Source organism: Podarcis vaucheri, assembly GCF_965113315.1.
Source record: "Podarcis vaucheri genome assembly, chromosome: 5".
NCBI classification, from domain to species: domain Eukaryota; kingdom Metazoa; phylum Chordata; class Lepidosauria; order Squamata; family Lacertidae; genus Podarcis; species Podarcis vaucheri.
Genome location: NC_138763.1, coordinates 74,305,015 through 74,328,353, shown reverse-complemented (window position 1 = coordinate 74,328,353; position 23,339 = coordinate 74,305,015). Strand labels below are relative to the sequence as shown.

The window sequence follows — 23,339 nt, the reverse complement described above, 5'->3', positions numbered from 1 at the left end:
AGGGATTCCTCTCCCCCCTACTCCGCACTCCATAAGTTACGTTAGAATCCAAAGGAATTCGTTACGGTATTTTTAGTTTCAAGTTTTATTATAAAAGAGTCGACAAAATATAGGTGAATTAATCTTTTTTTAACATATAAAGGTGGGCACGTCAGAAAAATTCGGGGGGGGTGTCACGTGACTGCGGACCCCGCAATTTAGCCGCCTCGTCATTTCACCCCCTGCCCGCGCCTGCTCGGCGTCACGTGATCCAGTTTGTTGTTGTTGCGGCCCTACGCTGGGCGGCTGCCCGCGTGGGCGTCGACGGGGTCACGTGACGTGTTTAAATCTCTGTGTGTGTGAGCGAGAGGTGCGGGGGGGGGGGCTGTCTTTTCCGTCTACGGGGAAAGGTGGGGGTGAGAGCGAGCAAGCGGGCGGAGAGAGAGAGAGGGAGGGAGTAGTTGCTCCTTCTCCAAGATGGCGGACGGGGAGACGCCGCTCCTCCAGTGCCGGAGCGGCGGCCGCGGCAGCAGCGGCGGCGGCGGCGCTGTGTCAGGCGCCTCGGAGAGCCCGGAGCCAGCTGTGAAGCGTCAACGCCGGGGCTCCACTGACAGCGCCGGCCGGGCCTGTTCGGCCGCGAAGGAAGCCGGCGGAGAGGCGGAGGCGCCTCTTTACATAGGAGGCGCCGCAGAGGAGGCCCTGGCGGAGGAGGAAGAGGTCGCTGCTGCTTCCTCTGGCAACAGCGACCCGGGAGAGGCCTCGGCAGCGGTGGGAGAAAGAGGAGGAGAGGAAGGCTGGGGCTGCGCTGGGCTGAGGCGGTGGGGCCTGGCCCGAGAGGAGGTGCCGCCGCCGCCGCAGCCACTACTGCAGCAGTTGTCGCCGCCGCCGCTGCCGAGGTGGTGGCCGAGCCAAGGGGAGGGAGCAGAGGCGGCGCCCGCCGGAGAGGCAGCGGAGGCGGCCATTGGCTGCGGGGCGGCGCAGTGTTCGAACGGCGCTGCGGAGGCAGCCGCGCGCCCAGGTGAGGAGCCGCTCCAGAGGCGGAGGGGGCGGCAGGTGGGCGCAGGGCAGCGACCGGGTCACGGAGGAGGAGCAGCAGCATCAGCACCGCTCGGCCTGCCCTTTAGCGGCACGGGAGGGAGGGACCCGAGAACACCGGCATCCTCTTCTAACCCCAGCTCAATGGGATTCGCGCAGTCGGGGCTGAGGGAAGTCAAGGCACTGCTTAGTCCTTCTCCCTCCCTCGATCTTCAAGAGCCGAAGGCCTTGGGAAATCCTCCTAAACACAGTCTTAATGTTTGCAGTCATCTGTGGCTCCTCCCATCCCATCCACTTGTCACCGCGGGAGCGGGTGGGGGAAGAAAGCTGGGAGAAGGCGACTAAACGTGCAGCCTGGTCCTATACAAGTTTGCTGTAACTGCATATAACTTGCAGCCTTGAATAGCAGCCTGTGCCTAGGAGGATAAAGTTGACCGAAGCCAGTTTCACTTGGGCTGACGGTTTGCTTAGTAGCAAAAAGCTAGTAATCCCGTGCAGAATACAGGGATCTTGGGCAAGCTAGGTTTTTTTGACTTCTATGGCAAGTGCATCATGTGGAGGCGAAGCACCCTCTTCTATGCAACTCTTGAAGATACAGAAGTTAAAACAAATCTTACACACCTATTATTTCAACGGTACCTAAAGCTTACATAAATGAGTATGAATGATGTAAACATGATTAAATCCCAGTTTAAAAGGAATCTTGCAACTTCTTGTAGGTGAAGTACAGCATAACTTGTTCTAAATGTGATGGCCCTACTTTTATCTGATAATAGTTTTTCTCTGTTTAATGTCTTTCAGACAATATGTTTTTTAATGATGAAATAATTGCAAACGGCTTCCATTCCTGTGAGAGTGATGAAGATGATAGAGCCTCTCATGCAAGCTCCAGTGATTGGACTCCAAGGCCACGTATAGGTAGATGTTTAGAATTCAATATAGGGGTTCCAATTAAATATCTTGTAAGATTACACCTTCATTCTTGCTTTTATTTTCTTGGGCAAGTCATATCTATATATTTGTGACACTGTTGTCTTTCCTTCATGTAAATCTGAACTCTGAGTGGTTTGTTGAGGTGCCTGTATATTTTGCTGCTTACCTTGGCATGAGTTTCACCTTGGAAGAGTAGCTGAGTGGCAAATTGCCCCTGCTTTTATCCTTCCATATTATCACCTCTACACTGCACAGAACTATGGAGTGCTCTATCTCTTTCCTCAGATCTAAATCCAGAATTGGCAGTTGAGGGCAATCCGAGGTGCAAGCCTGAGCAGTGTGTATGGAGGTCCTGGGCTGCCCAGACAACAAGACCCTCTCTCACACTTGCTCATGTGGTCCAAAGGAAAGGAAAGCAATACATTTGGCACCAGCTTGGTGGCTGGAGTTGCGGGAAGGAGGCATACAAGACACCATCCAAGTGCCTTAGAGACTCCACTCCTAATTTTTGCAGGGTTTACTCCCATGCCTTTTCTTCTCCCAAGGATGTCCTGCAAGGCAGCAGGCACAGATTGTTCCTTAGGGTTTACTCCCAAAGCCTTTTCACATTACATGTAGTTCTGTAATTTTTTTCCACCGATTTTTCCCTTTGTTTTATGCAGCAACTGAGGTTGCAATCTGAATTGGGGATTAATTCTGCCCTACCGCTTGAATTGTTTTCTTACTGAAAATAATCTCCTTAGCTGCTTTTACCCCACAAAGGAAAAAAGATATGGGAACCAATTATCCTATTCATGGGATTAATACAAAAATGCTGTGGTTATTTGTTGCTCACAGGATGCCTCACCCATGATGCCAATGCATGCCCTTTTGTGTGCAGTACATTACACATTTTTCAGATTGGTATGCTACTTGCTCTGTTGAAAATGTGATAAACAAAAAATGTTGCAGAATTTTCTCCATCAGCTGAATATTCTGCATCAGTCAGATGACAATTGCTTTATTTTCTATTACAGGCCCATACACTTTTGTCCAACAACATCTCATGCTAGGCACAGATCCACGTGCAATTCTGAAAGACTTGTTGCCAGAAACTATTCCGCCTCCTGAACTTGATGACATGACATTATGGCAAATTGTTATTAATATCCTGTCAGAACCACCTAAAAGAAAAAAGAGAAAAGATATCAATACAATAGAGGATGCTGTGAAACTACTACAAGAGTGCAAAAAAATAATTGTCTTAACAGGAGCTGGGGTATGTATCTAATGTTGAATAGAATAAGTAGAACATTATTTGAGATTTTAATTATTCTGATGCAAGTATGTGGATCATGTGAATGGATTGCTCTCTGCTGTGCTACAGTAATGCTAGAGTCACTCCTGGGCAGATGTCTTTCTATATCCAACACCAGCAAGGGATGGTTGTCCATATCACAAAGCTCACAGTTCTTAAGAAAATATTTATATCCCATGTGCCCAAATATGCTGAAGGAAAGATACCTGTGTGCCCTAGTGGAATGTGAATGTTGTAGCAAATGCAATGATTTTAAGACCTTTCATCGTGGGCAACAATTCTGTACTGCGGCCCAGATTAAACTAGTTGCACTTGTGGGAGCCAGTGCAACAAGTGCCATTCGTGTCCTCTCCCCCCCCCCCATCAGATTTGGAGGGGTGGGAGAACTCCTAGAACAGTGTGCAGTGGTGGTGGAGGGGAGAGCATTCATCCAAACAAGCAGACAGAGTCTCATTGTGCATCCTGCAGAGCACCTGAGCAAAGGGATGAGCAACTAACTTCTATCACTAGCACGAAGAAACATTTAATTCCCTCGCTCTGATACTGTAAGCACTGACCTTTCATTGAGGCACAAGCAGCTACCCTTGTTTCAGTAGTTCAAGTATATGCAAGTGAATCTTCAAAGGTAGGTAGAAAGACTAAGGAAAATAACTAATTTCTGGTAACCCACTATTGTTGGCCAGCCTCTCGGAGACTGAGGAAGCAGTGTAATTTCAGCCTATTTCCAAACCATTGTAGTATCATAGAATTTTACAGTTGGACACTACTAGTAAAGCATTTGACAGAGTTTTAGGAAGTAAGTGGTAGAACTTGGCAGCGATGGTCATTTGCATCATATACAATGACTTTAGTTGGAGTGCAAGCAGAAGCTTGTTCTGCAGCAACTAATGCCCTGAATAGAATCACACTACCTACTTTCATTTGTCTGGAACCAAGATGATACCTGTTAAGAAAAGTCTTACTGATTTTAAAGTGACTGAACTGAAACGTTAATTAACTCTGCAGTTCTCTAGCCTGTATGCATATTGTGCTGGGTTCTCATAAGTAGTTTTGCTATAGTTGTAAGTGGAATTTCCTAATCTGCAGTTTTTTAGGTACCTGAATAATGGATAGTTCTAAAAAAAAGTAATAATTTATTTGCCGAAAGAAAATAAGCAAACAGTTGGGGTGTGTGACTATTTTTAGTTAATTATTTAGTTAGTTATTAAAAGCATTTATAAACCTCTCACTTTTAAAAATCTCTAAACATTAAATTTTACAGTGTATAGTCCAAATATTTTACAGCAACAAATGTTGTTATAATATACAATTGATATTTATTATGGTATGTAACCTATTTCAGGTATCTGTTTCTTGTGGAATCCCTGACTTCAGATCAAGAGACGGTATCTATGCACGCCTTGCAGTAGATTTCCCAGATCTTCCTGATCCTCAAGCAATGTTTGATATTGATTACTTCAGGAAAGATCCAAGGCCGTTTTTTAAGTTTGCAAAGGTGCCTTTTCTCTCTTGCTTGTATGAAAAACAGATACATTTAAACAACCTATAATCTTTATGTATCTAAAACAAAGACAGTTTTCCTCAAAGCTGTTATGCCCTTACATGAGCAAAGGTGCACATTGATTATTGCACCAATATAAAATTGCAAATAATGATGTCATGCTTGCTGTGTAGTGTGTTTGAGTAATAATCAGTGCTCTCTTTCTCTTGTAGTGGTTCTTATTTTTATGGGATATAAAGAAACTAAAGAAGCCAAAGTTCATAGAGTAACTATCACTGTTGCTTCTCCTATTAAGAAGGCACCACTCTTTTTTTTTTTTTTACTTGATACAGTAGCGATATGCTTATAACAAATAGGTGGAGTCAAATGTGTGAGTGAACTTTAGCTTACACAGTAGAACTTCATCTTCCTCTCCAGCCCTCCTCCTGCCTCTGGGTTCCCCCTCCCCCCCAAAAAAAAAGTTTAAGATGATCTCCTTCCCTACTCTGAATCAGATTTTGATGGTGTCTGGATGGGAAGAGGAAAGTGAAATACTTCAGTGTGACTAAAAGTCTATTCCACTCATGGACAGTTCTGAATACAATCAAATGTTTAAATGCCATTATGATTTATGACTTTACAATAGCATTGCATATACTGAATCTTGTTTGATGGTGGCGGGTGGTGAAAACTAATTTTCTGACGGTGTATTTATATGCCAAGCTATGGCATAAATATTTTTGGCTTAAACTTAAGGCGTCCGCTGAAAAAGCAATAATATTGTTTTGGAAGCTTTCCAATTTATAAACAAATTGTATCTTTCATAAATTTAATAACATAATTAATGAAAATGGCACAAGCTAAGTTGACCAACATAAATATGTACAATGCTAGTAAAATGTAAAATCAAAGATTTTTCAGTGGGTTTCAATTATATGTGATTTCACTGATGCACGTGGTGCCTCGGAACATAACTCCCACATAAAAGGGGGCTGTCTGTATACTTTTTTTAGTACAACCTATAATTCATTTGGGGATCTTTCTGGATGTAGGATTGTGCATGCTAAATAGCTTTTCTTTTCATTCATACTTTTAAAGATTAACACTGATCAACAGTTGTAATGATCAACATTTTCGGGGCTTGGAAGATATACTTTTTCAGAGGAGTGGGTTGTATTAAGGTTGTGCGCATGCAGAGTACTGTTCACAAAGTTGGACTTCCCCTTTCTCTCTTCTCCCTGTGCTGCCTCAAAATACCCTTTGAAGGCTCCTGCAGCCCTCTGGAGCAGATTTTGAGAATCCCTGGAGGTCTTCAAAGGAAAGGATAGGAGGGGGAAGTTCTGTTGCATGTGGAAGTATGCTGTGCTATCAGAACAGCAGCACTGGACATGATTCCATATTTAAGCTGTGCATAGCATGTCATATGTTCAATGGGGGTGGCAGGAGATGGTGTATACATTTTCCCCATTTAAGTTAATGATGTATATTAGTAGTATTTTCTCCAAGCCGAAAGGTTAACACAAGTTACAATCAGTTTAAGAAAATGTTGGTTCTAGCAAGCAATAGCTAATGTATGGTGGCTGATCTTTAAAACAAAAACTGAAATGTGATATTAGCAAAATTTATTTTTCGCTTTTTAAAAAATTCTACAGGAAATATATCCTGGACAGTTTCAACCATCTCTCTGTCATAAATTTATAGCTTTGATGGATAAAGAAAAAAAACTGCTTCGCAATTATACTCAGAACATAGATACACTGGAACAAGTGGCAGGAATTCAAAGGATAATCCAATGTCATGGTTAGTCAATCTTAAATTCTATCTAGATCTCATGTTAATTTTAAGGGATATGTGGAATCTTTCAGCATTTTGCATATCTCTCACTTGGTTAGTTCCTGGAGAATATAGAATAGGATAAATGTTTTGAACTGTACATTTATGAATACATCTGAAGAGGATTGTGCTTCCGCTCCCTGACAGTGAATTCTATTGCAGTGCCCCCATAGATTTTCAGGATGAACAAATGAAATACAACAACAATGGGTAGTATTCAACTAATTAATACTTGGAGTGAACCCATTGGAATCCAAGGGTTTGCTTACAGTGGGCCTACTCTAAGTATGACTAACTGGATATAATCCAGTGAATTTTATCAGCTAAATGTGAACGTGCAAATTAAGTCATATATGTTTGTATGTGTTCCTATGCTCAGATCAGTATGACTAGAATAAACTAGGTCGGTTAATATATGAATCCAGACAACTGCATACATCCTTATTTGCTTTCTGGTGTGTGCATGTGTTTCAGGTTCCTTTGCAACAGCTTCTTGCCTCATCTGTAAATACAAAGTTGATTGTGAAGTTGTTCGAGGAGACATTTTCAATCAGGTAGGAATAAAACCATAAATATTATCAGGTACATTTAAGGCTGCATTCATAAACAGGCTTAAGGAGTAAGGCTCACTAAGCTTAACTGATCTTCTGTGCAAACATGATTAGGAATGCACTGTTAATGAACAAAAAGTATGAGTGTTAATAACTATCAGATAAAATGTTATCCTTATATCTAGAAATGTGAACTGCAGCAGTTCAAGAATTCAGTTTACATAGAAACAGTTGTAGTTCTCCAGACAAGTGCAGTTCTTATTTATTATCATTGTTGCATGCCACTCCAATCTCCAAGCAGTGCAAAATTCCAGAGGTTCCAGATGCTTACCTAGGGGTTCAGAAAGCTAGCTTGGTTTGATTAGCTTTTAACACTTGCTGGATCCAGGGCTTATAGGGGTCTGGAATCTTCCCAATCCCAAATCTCATAACATTATATTTATATTTCACCATTTCTTCAGTTGAGCTCAAAGCAGCTTGGAAAGATTCTTCAAAGTAGAATATTTCTTGTAGGTTAGTTCAGATGTGACGCTTGACCTGTCATTCACTGGAGGACACTTTTATTTCCCTAAGTATTTTAGCTCAGCTGCCTAAGATTAGAGCTAGCAGTGTCAGAATGATTTCAGTCCACCTTCCATTTGGGAAGGGAAAGTTGCAGGGATATAATTTGTAAGCTCTAGGGAAAGAAGCAGGGATATAATTTGTAAGCTCTTTGGGGAAGATTAGGAGGAGGGAAACTAAAGGATGGGGGTCTGGAGACAAGGTGGTTGAATCAAGGATGCATAGTGACAGTAGACTGAGAATTTGGAGGAAAGGCTTTGTGAGACTAGAAAAGGAGGAACTAAGGCATCCCTGGAAACTGCTACCCTGCAAAAATTATTATAAGCTTGCTAAGAGGCTAGTAACCTGGGTTTCCATGCTGGCTATGGAAACACATGACTCTAATGTTTAATTGATGCATCTTCATTGTATGCATCATAATTTGTTTCTGTACAATAGAGAGAGAATACATATGTGAGGCAATCCTTCACAAAAGCTGATAAATATGCAACATGTGCTGTGCTTCTCTTTGTTGGGACAGATGAGAGGAAATATTTGTAAATTATTCATAGAATAGTTCTCTGGAAAATTGTAATTAACGTTTTAACGAGTTTAAAAATAATTTGTTCAGGTGCTTCATGGGGAAAAAACTGGTTAAAGTATTAGTCTTCAATTCATACTTGCATGTCATCATCAGTTTTGTTACACTTGGAATATTATTTAGAAAAGCTGTGGATTATAACATCAGTCATTTTTTATAGCAATCTGAACTTCTTAATAAATCTGTTGCAGCTAATGTTTTGACCCAGTGATTTGCTAATTGAATTTAGCTTCTATAAAACTAAAAATGCAACCTTCTGTATGCAGGTTGTTCCTAGATGTCCCAGATGTTCACCTGATGAACCACTTGCCATCATGAAGCCGGAAATAGTGTTCTTTGGTGAAAATCTACCTGAGCAGTTTCATAGGGCCATGAAGTATGACAAAGATGAGGTTGATCTTCTCATTGTTATCGGGTCTTCACTTAAAGTAAGACCAGTTGCATTAATTCCAAGTAAGTGTTGATTGCTCATCTCTTAGGCATATGGAGGGGAGTCTCTGTTTCAGAATAAATATATACGGAGCTTCCATACAACTGTCATGCTGTACAGTGCTGTAATTATTGAATTTAGAGAGTTTTTTAGATCTGGGAGGAATATAAGAGAAAGGAGTGTATTTATCTTACATACTATTAAGTAATATTGCAGAAGCAGAATTCTAGGCCACTTTTTAGTGCATTTACAAGTAGTTCCTAAAACTAGTTGTCACATTTGTTAATAACAGTTGACATTATATTTCTGTAACATACATTTTGTTTTATTTTTCGTAAACATGTAGGTTCTATCCCACATGAAGTGCCTCAGATTCTAATTAATAGGGAACCATTGCCTCATCTACACTTCGACGTGGAGCTTCTTGGTGACTGTGATGTCATTATCAATGAATTATGTCATAGATTAGGTGGTGAATATACAAAACTTTGTAGCAATTCAGTCAAACTTTCAGAAATAACAGAGAAGCCTCCCAGACCTCACAAAGAATTTGAAATACATTCAGCTGAATTACCACCTACTCCTCTAAACATTTCTGAATATTCTAGTTCACCTGAAAGAATTGCACCACAACATTCTCAGGTGGTACGTTCAGAGCAATCTTCTGAATATAAAGCAGGAAATTCTGATGCTTCCTTGGAGTCTAAAGAGAACTGTGTAGAAGAAAAATTTCAAGAAGTTCAAAACTCTTTAGAGAATGTTGAAAGTCTTTCTGACCATCTAGAAAACCCAGAACATGTGAAGGAAAATGGATCTAACCAAGAGGAAAACAAAGAGAGAAGTGAAAAAACATCTGTTGAAACACTAAGAAAATGTTGGGTTAATAGATGTGCAAAAGAGCAGATTAGCAAGCGGCTTGATGGTAAGTGCTTAAATAATTTGCAAACACCTACATTCAAATTAAACAATACTTTCAAAGTATTAAACACAGCAATTTTGTTTTGAAGGAATTCAGTCAATAGTGAAGAGCATTTTGTAAAAATGATCTGATCTTGCAACCAGAGAAATGAAAACATGTACATCCACTTCAATAAGAAATACTTAGATTTATGTTGGTGCAGTACAATAGGAAATCTTGAACAAATGAAAGAATTCCTCTGACTGAACCAGCTGATTACTTCAAATGTTTGCAAGCTTTCAAACTACATGTAGGCAATATGAACTGAATTTACTTTGTATGCCTTCAAAACGAATGTCTGCATTTCTAATATACTTGTTTTATCTCTTTGCTTTTCTGCCTTACAAAGCTATTGTCAGACCCATATGAAATGAGATATCTATTTATAATTATATCCCACTTTGTCCCTGAAGGTGGTCCTACCCATGGCTGTGGGCAAAATCCAAATTAGGATATTTGTAATAAAACAATGTAGTAATCTTTGTTTTGTTCTAAAATGCAACAAATCTAGAAAGGCGATCGGACGTGAAACACTGATAAACACTTGATGAAGTTGTGCAGTGCCTTTAAGTCAACTCCCATCACCTTCATTTGGCATGACTTGGTCAAGGATGATGGGAGATGTAGTCCACAATAACTGGCATCACATAGGTTACCACTGGTTTCAGCAAGTAGGCTGCAGTCCAGACCTCTGATCTGCCACAGGTAGGGTGACAGGGGCAGCACTATCCCTCCACCCAGCCCAAAACAGCTGTACTGGGGGAAAGCCCCCAAACAGGATGTGCCAGGGAGGGGTTGAGCCAACCAGGGATACCCTGGATCCCAGCTTGGCCCCACTGACATCACTTAACCCTCACACCAACTCCAGGCTGGTAAGGATTATTGAGTTCAATGTGGCTTACTTCTGAAAAGACGTGTATAAGATTGTGCTGCCAAGTACATTATGGGCGATCCCACACAATCTAAAAAGTGGCAATGGAAATGGCACTTCTGTGTGTCGTGTGAAGGGGAGGGGAATTTACATATCCCTGTGGATATTTCCCCCCTGCATCTCCCCACAGGAAATATGCACATCTTTTGTTTCTCTTCCCCCTATTCTCTCTTCTTTCCCACTCCCTCGTCTTTTCACAAAATCCAGAAGCAGCAAGAGGGGGAAGGGTCAGTTCAGGTAATCCTCAAACATGATTTGCAGGATTCGGAATTACTTCTACACATTTGAGCAGCATTGTTTGCCTGATTAGGACATCATGACAAAATTAAGTTTTGCTTTAAGCAGAAAAGGGATCTTGAGTGCAGGGGGCGGGGGCGGGGAGAACATGTGAGGCAAAGTCTCACTCCTGAAAATCTAAAACAAGGTTTGAAGGATTATCTAAACCAACCCAAATTTTAAGATGCAGACTTCTGTTATTACCACTGCTTTTAAGCATCCAAATCAACTAAATTGCTGCAAGAAAAACCTGAAAAGAATTGGGGAACTTGTTTTCCCCTCAGTTTACAAGGATTGGTGCACATGGCAGTAGTTTTCAGTGCCAAGCTATTTCTATGCAACCATTCCTTATATGGACTATGTGAGTTTTCTCCACACCATCCAATTTCTTCTTTTTTTTGCAGTGCCATATAGAAATTGACTTGGTATTTGTGGCAGCTTGCCTGTAGAAGTTGTAGTATGCACACCAGCACCAAGCTTCTGGTACATGTCTGCCAGATGTGATGCATGGATATGTTTTTTGCATTACAAATTGTATTAATATAGAACAGTATGCTTTCCTCAAGTTCAGAATGTCTAATAGTATACTGGAGATAAAAATATGATTTTCTGAGTAAAACAAAATCTCATTTAGATGCCTGGAATGGGAGAGACTTGCAGCACGAACAGGTTGCAGCAATACCAAGAGTTGTACAGGCCTTTTAGTGTAGCTTTCAATTGCACAGCCCATCAAAAATGGTATTTCAGTCAACTTGCTTTTAATAAGCCTTTAGGCAGTAAGCTCTGAAGCGATTGCTGTATTTCTTTGATAACAGTCATTGGCACAGTCTGACGTCATTGCTTATTAAGATGTATCTTTGAGAAAAGTGAAGGGAAAGAAGTGGATTGTAGACTTCATAATTAAACCACAGAAATTAGTTACACATTCATAACTGCTTCCCTTCCCTCAAGATCTTTGACTGTGGCCACCAGTAAATGAGAGTGGAAGGGAGCTCTTTCTTTGAGACAATATTGGAATGTGTACATTATGTGTACAGTGAGAAACTTGGAGGGGGGTGCTGAATAGTGAATGCCTTCATATGTTGCTGAATCCAGTTAAGCACATAGCAGCGTGTAGTGAGCATTTAAAAAGGGATTCCATAGTCCACAACATGTGAAATTAAAGTGTAATAAATTTTATGTATACCTATTTCCTTACCTAGAAACAGTAGTGCTTAAAATAATGACAACCCATAAGCATTAATGTATCACATTTAGGACTTCTTGGGATTATTAATGCTGAAATAACTATTCTTGCTAATCAAACATGTTTCAGGTACCCAATACTTGTTTTTACCACCAAATCGCTATATTTTCCATGGTGCTGAGGTATACTCGGACTCTGAAGATGATGTCATATCCTCCAGCTCTTGTGGAAGTAGCAGCGATAGTGGGTCCTGTCATAGTCCAAGCTTAGACATAGAAGACGAGAGTGAAATTGAAGAGTTCTATAACGGTATAGAAGAAGATACTCCTGACAGAGAAGAGGAGAATGGATATGGAGAAGATGGAATTGAGCTTCAGGAATCTGAGTCTGTGTCGGTAAACGAAGCTGTAGGATTTGACCATTCGACAGACAAACTATAAAGTAATTACTGACTGGTTTCAGGAACTTTCCCACCAGCATTAGCAGTTTTGGCATGTTGGAATGAATGTGTACTGAATTTAGAGCAAGGAAAATATAAGGATGTAGTGTTTATAAGCAACTAGAATAGATTTTCATGCATAGTTTTCTAACTTTTCCAATTAAATTCTATAAAGGCACACTCAACACTAATCTTTTTGAATTTTGAAGGTACTAAGTATCTTTTTACTGTCACTCATTCATTTTTATTAAGTTTAATCTGTGTGAGCTGTGTGTGTGTACATATACAGTATTTTTGCTTAACAAATTTCAACATTTTTTTTGTGTGAACCGTTTTGAAAAAGCCATTGGAATGTTAATATAATATAAAGGGAACAGCTAATCTAGACCAAAGAATGGTATTTCCACGCCTCTTGCTTTGTAACACTTTGATTTATTTAGTCTCCTCCCCCCCCCCCCCAGCTCTGTTACTGCATAATCTGTTTAACACTGGTATTTCCCCAAAAGTCAGTATGGCAGCTATGTTTCTAACATTAGTCTTCATGTTGAAATGCATGTGAGCATATTGAAATTAGGCATCATAGTGAATACCTGGAAATCCCTGACTACTTTGATTATTAGAAAGTGCTACTGTAAAACAAAAAACTTCCTGTGGATATGTAATAGTGCCTATTGGCTTGCAAAATTATAGCAAAATGGTGTTCAGTTAAATAGTAGCTCATTAAACTTTTTTGCGACACACAGAGTGTAGGTGGAACAGGAAGTCAGTATACAAAGCTAGCACTTAATGTATAAAATCTTTTGTGAATGCTGCCAAAATGTGAATATGTAAATGTACTGAAGGTGTGTATATAATATTCAGGATATGGGAGCAGTCTCCAAAAGAGCTTCTGTACCCAACACAAACCCTTAAAAGGATAAACTTAAACTTCCAATATAAAACAGAAAGTTCAGTTTAAGCATAAGTTTAAAATATGCTGTTTGAGGACGGGCTTCTGTTTTGGATAACTTAATACCACGTGTTGGTACTGAATTATACAAAAAGCAGCTACAGAAATTGGTCACAATGCTGCTTCTTCAAGGCTGCCTTTTAAAAGTGGATGTCACACATACTTCCAGCTGCAGATTGTTTCCATCTTCCACAATGTGTTTCCTCACCCTGTATTTAATAGTAAGTTTTATGTTAATTTGTGAAACCACTTTTCAGCCGTATCCCAAGAGAGCTCTGCCAGTTATTGATCATTCATTCATGTACATTGCTTTAATATTTATTCCATTTTGAAATATGTAAAGTGGTTGTCCTTTTTAAGCAATTAATACATCTGTTCCATAACAATAGCATAAAAAAGTGTTAAGAATGGCCTTCTGTGTTCATCTGAAAAACATTGGCATGTTTTCTCATGGTCCAGGTTCTAAATAGCAGAACTTGCTAGACTACACTAAAGAATGCAATATGTTTAGCTTTGCTTGCATGTCAAAATGTATTTGTGCTATAGGAGATATTTTAAAATGAAAATATTTTGTTTTTAAATTATTTTTACAGTGTGGATTATTTTATGCTTTTATATTGTATATAGTGTCTTTTATGTAACCAACTGGCAAATGTTTTGTAGAAAACTGTTTTAAAATGACCTGGCTCTCTTCCTGCAACTTTTGAAATACAAAACCAGTGTTTTATACTCGTATAGTCTGTTTTAAGGTCTATTAAATTGTCGTTTAAATTTTGGTTGCTGTTAATAATGTGTGTGGAAAGCCTCTCACTCCTCTCTTGCAACTTCTTGTTTTACCAACAGATATGAAATACAATACAGCTTGTGGAAAGTATACTATGGTGTTTCTCCACTTAGGGTTTTTAATGGATGTGAACAACACCATGGCTGGCTTTAAATTTAGTCTAAGCTTAATGTGAGACCAATATGATCTTTTGAGCAATTTAGACCAAGCCTCCATCAAATGTCTTAACTTTTCATATTAAAAAACGAACAGGACCACTGCAGATGCAATGCAGCCAACTTCCTCTTACCTGTGCATAAGGTGGCCTATTACTTCTGTGCTGCTCTCTTCAGATCCTGCATGTGAGATGCAAACACACCCCATCCTGTTTTAATGCTTGAAGCCAATTATGCTATTTCTTCACTTTGCCTACTGTTACTGCCATGCTATAATTCACAGCATGAATTCACACAGTGAATTTGCAGTCCCTGATTTGATCTAACCCATGAGTAGTGCCAACAATGATTATTTACAAATGAACAGAGAAGAGCAGCCTGACTGGACCTTAAATGTTTTCCATCCTTCATAAGAAGCTTTCCCTATGTATGTTTTACGCATTAAAAGGAGCTGCTAGAATATCTCAATTCATTAGGATAACTGAATTTAGCTGCCTCCATGTAGCAAGCCATTTCTGACTGCTGGTTCACTACATGAATTGCCAAGTGTTCGCCATGCCAGTTAGTTTTTTCTCCCTATGTTTTGCCCCAGAAAATCACTCATGCACCATCCAAACACCTTACAAGCTGTTTTGTTTGTTTAGTCGTTTAGTCGTGTCCGACTCTTCGTTCCCCCATGGACCAGAGCACGCCAGGCACTCCTGTCTTCCACTGCCTCCCGCAGTTTGGTTAGGCTCATGTTTGTAGCTTCGAGAACACTGTCCAACCATCTCGTCCTCTGTCGTCCCCTTCTCCTTGTGTCCTCCATCTTTCCCAACATCAGGGTCTTTTCCAGGGAGTCTTCTCTTCTCATGAGGTGGCCAAAGTATTGGAGCCTCAACTTCACCCTACAAGCTAGAAATAGCTTAATTGTTCCTTTTGGCAGCCATCTCCCTATAATAGTCATCTTTCCATATCAAACCTAAAGTTAATGTTCAACAGTTATTCTACTGGCTGCCTACACAAGGGCAGAGGCTTGCATGTGAGGAAAGGGAAGTATGTAATCCACTTAAAAGTATTTTAATTCATATTATTGTGTGAGCAAAAGTGTATTAAGATACTCATCTTCAGGTGACTACAACTCAACAGATGGAGGAGAATCTGCCACAGTTCAGCAATGTAACTTTCAAAGTAAAAACAAAGGAAATTTTCTTTCTGATTTTTATTTTAATAATATATAAGGCCACTCAAAAACAGTGTTCACTGGGTGGCTCATTAATAAAATGATAAAATGCAATTAATACTTTGTATGTAAATATTTTAATCTGATAACCTTGTATTTATGAAACCCTAAGAGCAGCTGTGCAACTGCAACTATAAAAGACCTAGTGACTTAAGGAGCATGTAGTTGTGTGATCAAGGATTGCCTGTCTTTTTTAGGAGTGAGACTCCTGTAGAGTAGAAAATAGGACAGTTAATATGGGCAGGATAATAACAAAGCTCTGAGCATTTGGACAGGTGCACCTGCCTAAATTCCCATATGATGTGAAGGAGCATGAATGACTTTGTTTGTTTTTTAAGTGGGGAGACCTTTGACTTGTCATTTTCTCTGGCCCTAGCTGTATTTCATAGCAAACTGTTCTGTGAGCCCTCTTGCCATGTGAAACACCCAGTAAGGGTCATCTTATTCCACACCGACATACCTGAGTTCTAAGACCAATTTTGGAGGCGGTTGCTCATCTTCTGAAACAGATAACTGTCACCTCCTGTTAAAAAGTGTGGCACTTACTGTAACAACTTCTTTGTGAGTACCAGCACCTATTTTTCTAGAAAGAAAGCACTGGTGCAACCCTTCCTGGCTCTTGCCTCTGCGCAGGTGCTGCATTGCAAATCCCCCCCCCCCTTCCTCCATTCCTTGGGTTAACCAAGCCTTCCCCAGCCTGGTAACCTCCAGACACTGGGGATGACAGACCCTCCAAGTGTCCCCGTTTTCCAGGGACGTCCCTGATGTAGTGAAGCCGTCCTGGTTTCTGCTTTGATCCCGGGAACATCCCGCTTTTCTTTAGGACGGCCCTATTTCCATTGGGAGAAATCTTGGAGGGTATGGAGTTAATATTTTATTACGTTTTCATATATGTTGGAAGCTGCCCAGAGCGGCTGGGGCATAGCTGTCAACCTTCCCTTTTTTTGTGGGAAATTCCCTTATTCCAGCGCTGCTTCCCCGGATGTTAGATATCCCGTAGACTGTCCCCGGGACAGGTGAGGCTGCTGATCCCTTATTTTCAAATCTGAAAGTTGACAGCTATAGGTTGGGGCAGCCCAGTAAGATGTGTGGGGTATAAATAGTAAAATTATCCTTATGAAATGGGACGTCCCTGTTGTCACCGGAGAAATGTTGGCAGGTATGGGATGATGGGAGTCGTGCTCTTCACGATGGGGGGAGCACCAAGCTGGCGAAAACTTGGGGGGGGGGAGGCCCATGAATGACCCACAGCCCTGAGCCTGGGGGCGCTCAGCCCCGCTTCGGGCTGGTGTTGCCGGCGGTGGCCCGCTGCCCCTCCCTCTGGTGGGAGTGGCCGCCTCCCGTGAGCGCCGGCGACAGCTGCAAGGCTGGCTGACCTTGCTCCGCCGTCGGATCCCCGCATCTCCGCCATGGCGACCAGGCTGCTGCTCCTCCGGCTCTTCCCGCGAGCTGTGCGGGCCACGGCGCCCGCCTCCATCCGAGCCATGAGCGCCGGGGGTGCGTACAGGCCGACGAGGGGCGGCGGCGGCGGGGCTGGGCGCGTTCTGCTGGGCTTGCGAGAGCGCGCTCCGGGGGAGCGAGGGGCTGCTTTTGCCTGGCGCTCGCAGACCTCGGCAAGGTGACCTCAACTCAAACCAAAGCGCGGCACCCCCCGCCCCGTCCAGGAGGCGCCTCCTCGGGGTTATGAGGTCGTGCTGGGCGCTCCTGCCTGCTTTTCCGCCAAGAAACCAAAGCCCACCCCCCTACCCCGGGCGTATGGCAGGCAAGAGCCGCCCCTGGCACCAGGCCCCTTTGCTTCCCTCTTCTTGAAGGGAATCACGTGCCCTGTGGGGAAGACACGTGGAACAGCCCCCCATAAATGGCCTTTGAAGTGAGGCAGGCAATAGTCTGTTTGCAGAGCTGCACGTGAGATTTGGGGGGAGGGCGGAGGGAGTCACCATTGGCGACCAGCGGGCTAATGATTAATAATTATTATCTAAACTTGACAATTGCCCAAAACAAAAGGGTTGTTTGTTTCTTTTCTGCTGAGGCTCTGTTGTAACTCTCGTTTGACCTGTGGGTGGAAGCCAAAGGTTACGAAATGGCCCCTTCTCACCACAGTTCTGGGGTTGCGGCGCTCATCTCGCTTTACTGGCCGAGGGAGCCGGCGTACAGCTTCCGGGTCATGTGGCCAGCATGACTAAGCCGCTTCTGGCGAACCAGAGCAGTGCATGGAAATGCCATTTACCTTCCCACCAGAGCGGTACCTATTTATCTACTTGCACTTCGTGCTTTCAAACTGCTAGGTTGGCAGGAGCAGGGACTGAGCAACGAGAGCTCACCCCGTCGCAGGGATTCGAATTTTCAACCTTCTGGTTGGCAAGTCCTACGCTCTGTGGTTTAACCCACAGCACCACCCGTGTCCCACCACCCCACTTACCAAATTGCAAACATCATGTCCCTGAACAGAGCCTGAAGGCAATAGCCCAGTAACTGGGATTCAATAGAATACTTTCTCTGATGTAACTAGTGATGGAAATATGCTCCCTTTTCTGCACTGTTTCTACCTCTACAACATCCTTTTCGATCTACAGCTAAAGCTGTACACAACATTCTAAATGTGGCAACACCATAGATCACAGAATCAGAATTATAGAGTTTGAAGGGACAACGTAGTCCAACCTGCTGCAATGCAGGAAACCTTTGCCCAAGGTGGGGCTCAAACCAACAACCCTGAGATTAAGAATTGCGTTCTCTACCGACTAAGCTATAATGTATTGTGTAAGGACATTGTGGTACTCTCAGTTTTCATTTCAGTCCATTTCTTTATCATCTGAAGCTGTCTTATTCACTGCAACGTACTGATAATTTCATTGAGCTCTCTGCCATGACCCCCAGGTTCCTAATTAGACCCTGCTATATCCCATCTGATCAGTGTACTTAGCAGGGGTGGTAGTAAAGAATATGTAGTACATCCTAAAATATCACCTTCAAACCAGTATGATTTAGAAGTGCATAATTTTATCGGAATTGTTTCATTCTCCACTTCTTCCTGGGGTTCATTTAGTTGGTTCAACATTTAATATTAAATTGCTACATCCTCCAAGGGCCCATGAAGCTCAGATTTTGGAAATTAAAACAAATTTTCAATTTGCCTGAAGCGAAAACAGAAAAGACTGGGAAATACACAGGACAGCTGAGTTTGGTGGCACCTTCAAGAGAAGTGGTATACCCAGTAGGTGGGAATGTGCATGGATTTCTCTTTTCACACTCTTTTTCATTAATATCTCAGTACACCTCGTCAAACCATAATGCAGGGGCCCTCAAGTGGGGATTCTGTAAAACAGGAATAGACAACATGGTGCCTTCCAGTTGTTTTCAACTACAACTACCATAATCCCTTATCATTGGCAATGCCGCCTGGGGCTGTTGGGAATTATAGTCCAAAGTATCTGGAGGGCATCAAGTTGGCTGTCCTTGATTTAATGTGTGAGTTACAGGGTTTTTAAAGACTTTTTTTTCAGCCAGTGGCCTGGGAAGCATAGTACCTGCTCAGCAGTTAAGGATAGATATATCTAAGCATGCAAATAGGTGTGTAAAAGAAGAGTTGGAAACTATGACAGCAGCAGACTCCAGTTTGGTGCTAGAATTTTTCCTACAGCAGTTATTAAGAGGAAGAGGCACTGATGGCAGGGATTTTGCTCATATAGAATCCCCTCACACATGGCCTGTTAGTTACCCAGAGGCGGAGGCATGCCTAGTGACTGGATAGGTTGGCTCAGAGTGGCTGGGAGCCTGATCATCCATGTACACCTCAGGCCATTCCTCCACTGCTCTGGATGGCTGGGTGAGATATGCAGGCTCCTCTGGGTGCCAGGATGGAGAAATCAGATTGCTGCAGCCCTGAGGGCCCCCCTCCCCAGGTGGCTGGCAGCGCTATTAGAAGTGTGAGTAGAGCACCCAGCAGGACTCAGAGGAACAGAACACAGGGAGAGGGCAAGAGTGGAATGGAGGCAGAAGGAAAAGAGGCAGAAGTCAGGAAGATGGACTAATGGAGATGGTGGGGAGGCAGGGCAGAGCAGACTCAACCCCAATGTCTGTGGAGGAAGTCACTGGCTGAGTGCAAAAGCCAATGAAAAGCAACCGTTTTGAGTTTCTGGTCCATGGTCTCTCCCAATACAGCTCCTTGCCAAAAGCGCAAGGGACAGGGGAGGCAGCAGACTGATGTGTCTCCTTGCTAAGGACACAAGGGGGCCTAGTTATGCCTCTGCCCAAAGGTACAGTGGTACCTCTGGTTGTGGACACAATCCGTTCCGGGGTACCATTCGCGCCCCGAAAAGTCCGCAACCAGAGCAGCGCTTCTGCGCATATGCGAACTGTGCAGAATGCATCTGCGTGTGTGGCGAAACTTCTGGGTTTGCTGTGTTCTTAACCTGAAAAAATGCAACATGAAGCATTCACAAGAAGAGGTATGACTGTAGTTGTTATCATCAATGCCAACAAAGCAGAATGTAGAAAGACACATAGAGAGAATCTCAATCAGTGCATAAAGAGAGATGGCAATTACAAAAGAAAGAGCTAGCTGCATTTGCTATGAAGGCCTGAGATTTGCGTACTTAAGCCCAAGTTGACCCTACACTTAACAGTTGATTTAAATGGGTTTAAGTTTGCATATCAGTGCATAGTGTCAGATAGGCAATCAAATCTGGGGGTTTCCATTGTTCTTTTCAGGTATCCCTACAGATGAAGAGCAAGCTACTGGGCTTGAACTGAAAAGTATGCAAGCCTTGAAGAGAGGGGAAGTAAGTTTAAAGCAATTGAAGAGTTTCACTGAAATATGATTTTGTTTGGTTTCACACTCTTGACTAATAACTATCACTATCAGTGGAAGATTTTAAAAAGAAATTTAACCACCAACCCAACACATCTCCCATTGCTTTTGTTGACTACGCCATTGGCTGTGGTCTCATCATGCACTGTGACTTAGAGGTCTCAAGTCTTTACGGGCCCTGTAGATTTTTCTCAGCATCACTTAATTTACATATCAAGCTGAATTTAAAAGCAATGAAATTCATGCGGATGAACCAAGGTTGGAGTGGAATACAGCCTTAAACTCTTACTTCAGTCACCCAAGATTTATAACTTTTTTGTTCTTCCACTGTATTCTAGTTCTTTAAAAATCAACCCTTGGTCATTCAGTAAAGGAACTAACACATTTTTTCTTTATAAAGGATCCATACAACGTCTTGAAGCCCAAGAAATATCCAGGAACCAGAGAAGAGCCTCATATTGTTCCATCAATTGGGGACAAGAGACTAGTGGGTTGTATCTGTAGGTATCAGAATTCATTTGACTTCAGTACATACTGTCTTCCTGATTCTCATATTGCATAGTCTTGTAAAACCTATTAAGCACCAGACATTTCAGGTGCAATCCCGTCCCACCATGGTGAAGCAATCGTCTTTTGATTCAAACAGTAGATCCTTTCCCCTTCAACACATCCCTCAGTGCATGCATGCACTCAAAGTGGGATAATTATAGAGGCAGCATGCTCAGACTTCCCATTCCCTGTCCTGGGCTGCCTGTGTGCATGCACAAGGGGAAGAATCCACTGAACCCAAGGGGAGCTGAGGAGGGTAAGAGTGGGTGTAAGTGTTCCATCCATATCTTATAAATTACCTACAGCAAAATTTCTGTGGTAATCGTGTTGATTTTTAACAGTGGTTTCTCGCTGAGTTGGGTGTGAGTGCTTTAAGAAATTTTAAAAATACTGTAAAGGCATACTTATTGACCCTGCTACAAATGAAGCGGCATGAAAAATATGCACAGCCTGAGTCTTTGGTAGAAGATGCATACTATATTAAGATACAAACATGGCATTTTCTATGATTCTTGCTTTGAAACACCAAGGAGCTATTGGCTCTTTCCCAGGTTGTTTTCACTCTCTGGGCTTGTTTTCTTGTCTGACACTAACAGTCAGCAGGGTGACAAGTTAAACATTTCCTGCCAATTCTCCCCCACATTCATGCATTTGGGAGTCTCTTTCCCAGAGTCCACGTGTAGTTATGTCCTACAATGATAACTACACAAAAGATGCAGCAACATGCAAAACTACTTCCCACTGATCTGGTAGGAAAGATGCCATAACCAACTTCAAAAATAGACCAGCTTCAAAGGCTGCTGTTCCACTATTCTAGGGAACCAAAACTGTTGTCAAATGTAACTGGTCCTTCTCTAAAGTCCTTCAAGCTTTCTAAAATGTGGGTTCTTAATTAACAGATACTGGAATTTTTTCTTTCTTTCTGCAGGTGAGGAAGATAACTCCACTATTATTTGGTTCTGGGTACACAAAGGAGACAGCCACCGTTGCCCTCAGTGTGGGTCTTACTACAAGCTAACTCATTATGAACTCCCCCACTGAGAACTGATACCAAGAAAAGGTTTTTTTCTTTCTTTCTTTCATTGTAGACTTAAATAAATCTGCCTGCCTTTAGCTGCATCAACCTTAGTTACTTTATTGCACCTGCATCTAAAAGCTGAGACAGAAATACCATACAAGAGCTCTGAACAGTATCCCTTTTTTGGGATCAAAGCAGCCAAAGTAGGTCTGGTTTGGATTATGGCTGCAGCTGTGCTGTTTTTTCTATTTTTAAAATCACTCCCACCGTCCTATAGCTGCTATTTACCCCATTAGGGGAAACATACAAGTGCCTATATGCTGGTGGATGAGGTACAATTAGGACCTTGATAGCAATGCATGCACCCGCATTGCTCATAATCTCCTACCACCTCAAGTGTAATAACAGCGTGTGTGTGTGTGTGTGTGTGTGTGTGTGTGTGTGCGCGCACACACACACACACACACACACACACACATGTCTGCCTTCATTCTTAAAACTCCTGCTGACACACAAAATATTCCTTCAAAAAGCTCATCATTTTCACAGGAACTACTTCAACAAGTTATTTGTGAACTACAAAAATGGAGATGATCCAAACTGCAACCAACAGAATGGTAGAAGAACCTAGCTTCACATGGCACGCTTGGTCAAAGTAACAGATGTCTAGGCTGAGCATTATTACAATGTAACACATGGTTATGGAACAAACATCTGCAAGGGAAGTAGTTATATGTTGGGAACTTAGTAGGAAGGAAAGACAGCTTACTTAACAAGGTATATGCAAGGAAGAACCCATTCATTGTAACGAGTAACTTGGGTTACTGCTTTCCCCACTTCCATTATAACAGGGGTTGGCAAGGCTTACCGGCCACGGGCCGGATCACTCCTGTAGAAATTGCCGTGGGCCAGACCGGCACAGTGCAATGCTGGAAATCACATCTGCGCGTGTCCGTGGCACCAGAAATCACTTCTGCGCATGCCCAGACGCCAAAAATCGTACCTGCGCAGAAGTGATTTTCAGCGTCTGGGCATGTGCAGAAGTGATTTCCAGTATCTGCATGTGTGCAGACGTGATTTCCAGCGATGCTCGGACACTCCCTGCACAGCGCGCAGGGGACTCGCTGAGCGGGTGGCTCGGGGACCAGTCAAATGGTCTTCATGATCTGCATCCGGCCCATGGGCCACACGTTGCCAACCCCTGTATTATAACATACAAAGTACTGAACATATGCATAAGCATGGTCCATGTGTATCTGATCCTTTGCTAAACCATGTCCTGTCATTTCAGTGTATCAATATAAATTGACAGTATTGCATTGACAGTATCCCTGCTTCACTCTTATGTGACATTGCCAGATGGACTTCAGTCATGCAGACTAC

At 42.4% G+C, this 23,339-nt stretch overlaps 2 protein-coding genes and 1 long non-coding RNA gene across 3 annotated transcripts; 2 read left to right on the top strand and 1 right to left on the bottom strand.

Annotated features, from left to right (window-relative positions):
* The first annotated feature begins 417 nt into the window (after window positions 1-417).
* SIRT1 (sirtuin 1) lies at window positions 418-14,208 on the top strand. The gene is made up of 9 exons (XM_082223715.1): window positions 418-997; window positions 1,816-1,932; window positions 2,964-3,205; window positions 4,587-4,739; window positions 6,377-6,524; window positions 7,032-7,111; window positions 8,516-8,702; window positions 9,026-9,601; window positions 12,160-14,208. The coding sequence occupies exons 1-9, from the start codon at window positions 457-459 to the stop codon at window positions 12,468-12,470; spliced, it is 2,355 nt and encodes a 784-aa protein (XP_082079841.1). The 5' UTR covers window positions 418-456; the 3' UTR covers window positions 12,471-14,208.
* LOC309532921 lies at window positions 13,931-16,179 on the bottom strand. Its single transcript, XR_014220071.1, has 2 exons — window positions 15,244-16,179; window positions 13,931-14,976 (listed from the first exon to the last, which is right to left on the bottom strand). It is a non-coding gene; the product is annotated as an uncharacterized lncRNA (long non-coding RNA).
* A 738-nt stretch (window positions 16,180-16,917) lies between these two features.
* Window positions 16,918-22,061, top strand: LOC309532294 (cytochrome c oxidase subunit 5B, mitochondrial-like). The gene is made up of 4 exons (XM_082222530.1): window positions 16,918-17,076; window positions 20,290-20,360; window positions 20,790-20,889; window positions 21,867-22,061. The coding sequence occupies exons 1-4, from the start codon at window positions 16,989-16,991 to the stop codon at window positions 21,977-21,979; spliced, it is 372 nt and encodes a 123-aa protein (XP_082078656.1). The 5' UTR covers window positions 16,918-16,988; the 3' UTR covers window positions 21,980-22,061.
* The last annotated feature ends 1,278 nt before the right edge of the window (window positions 22,062-23,339 follow it).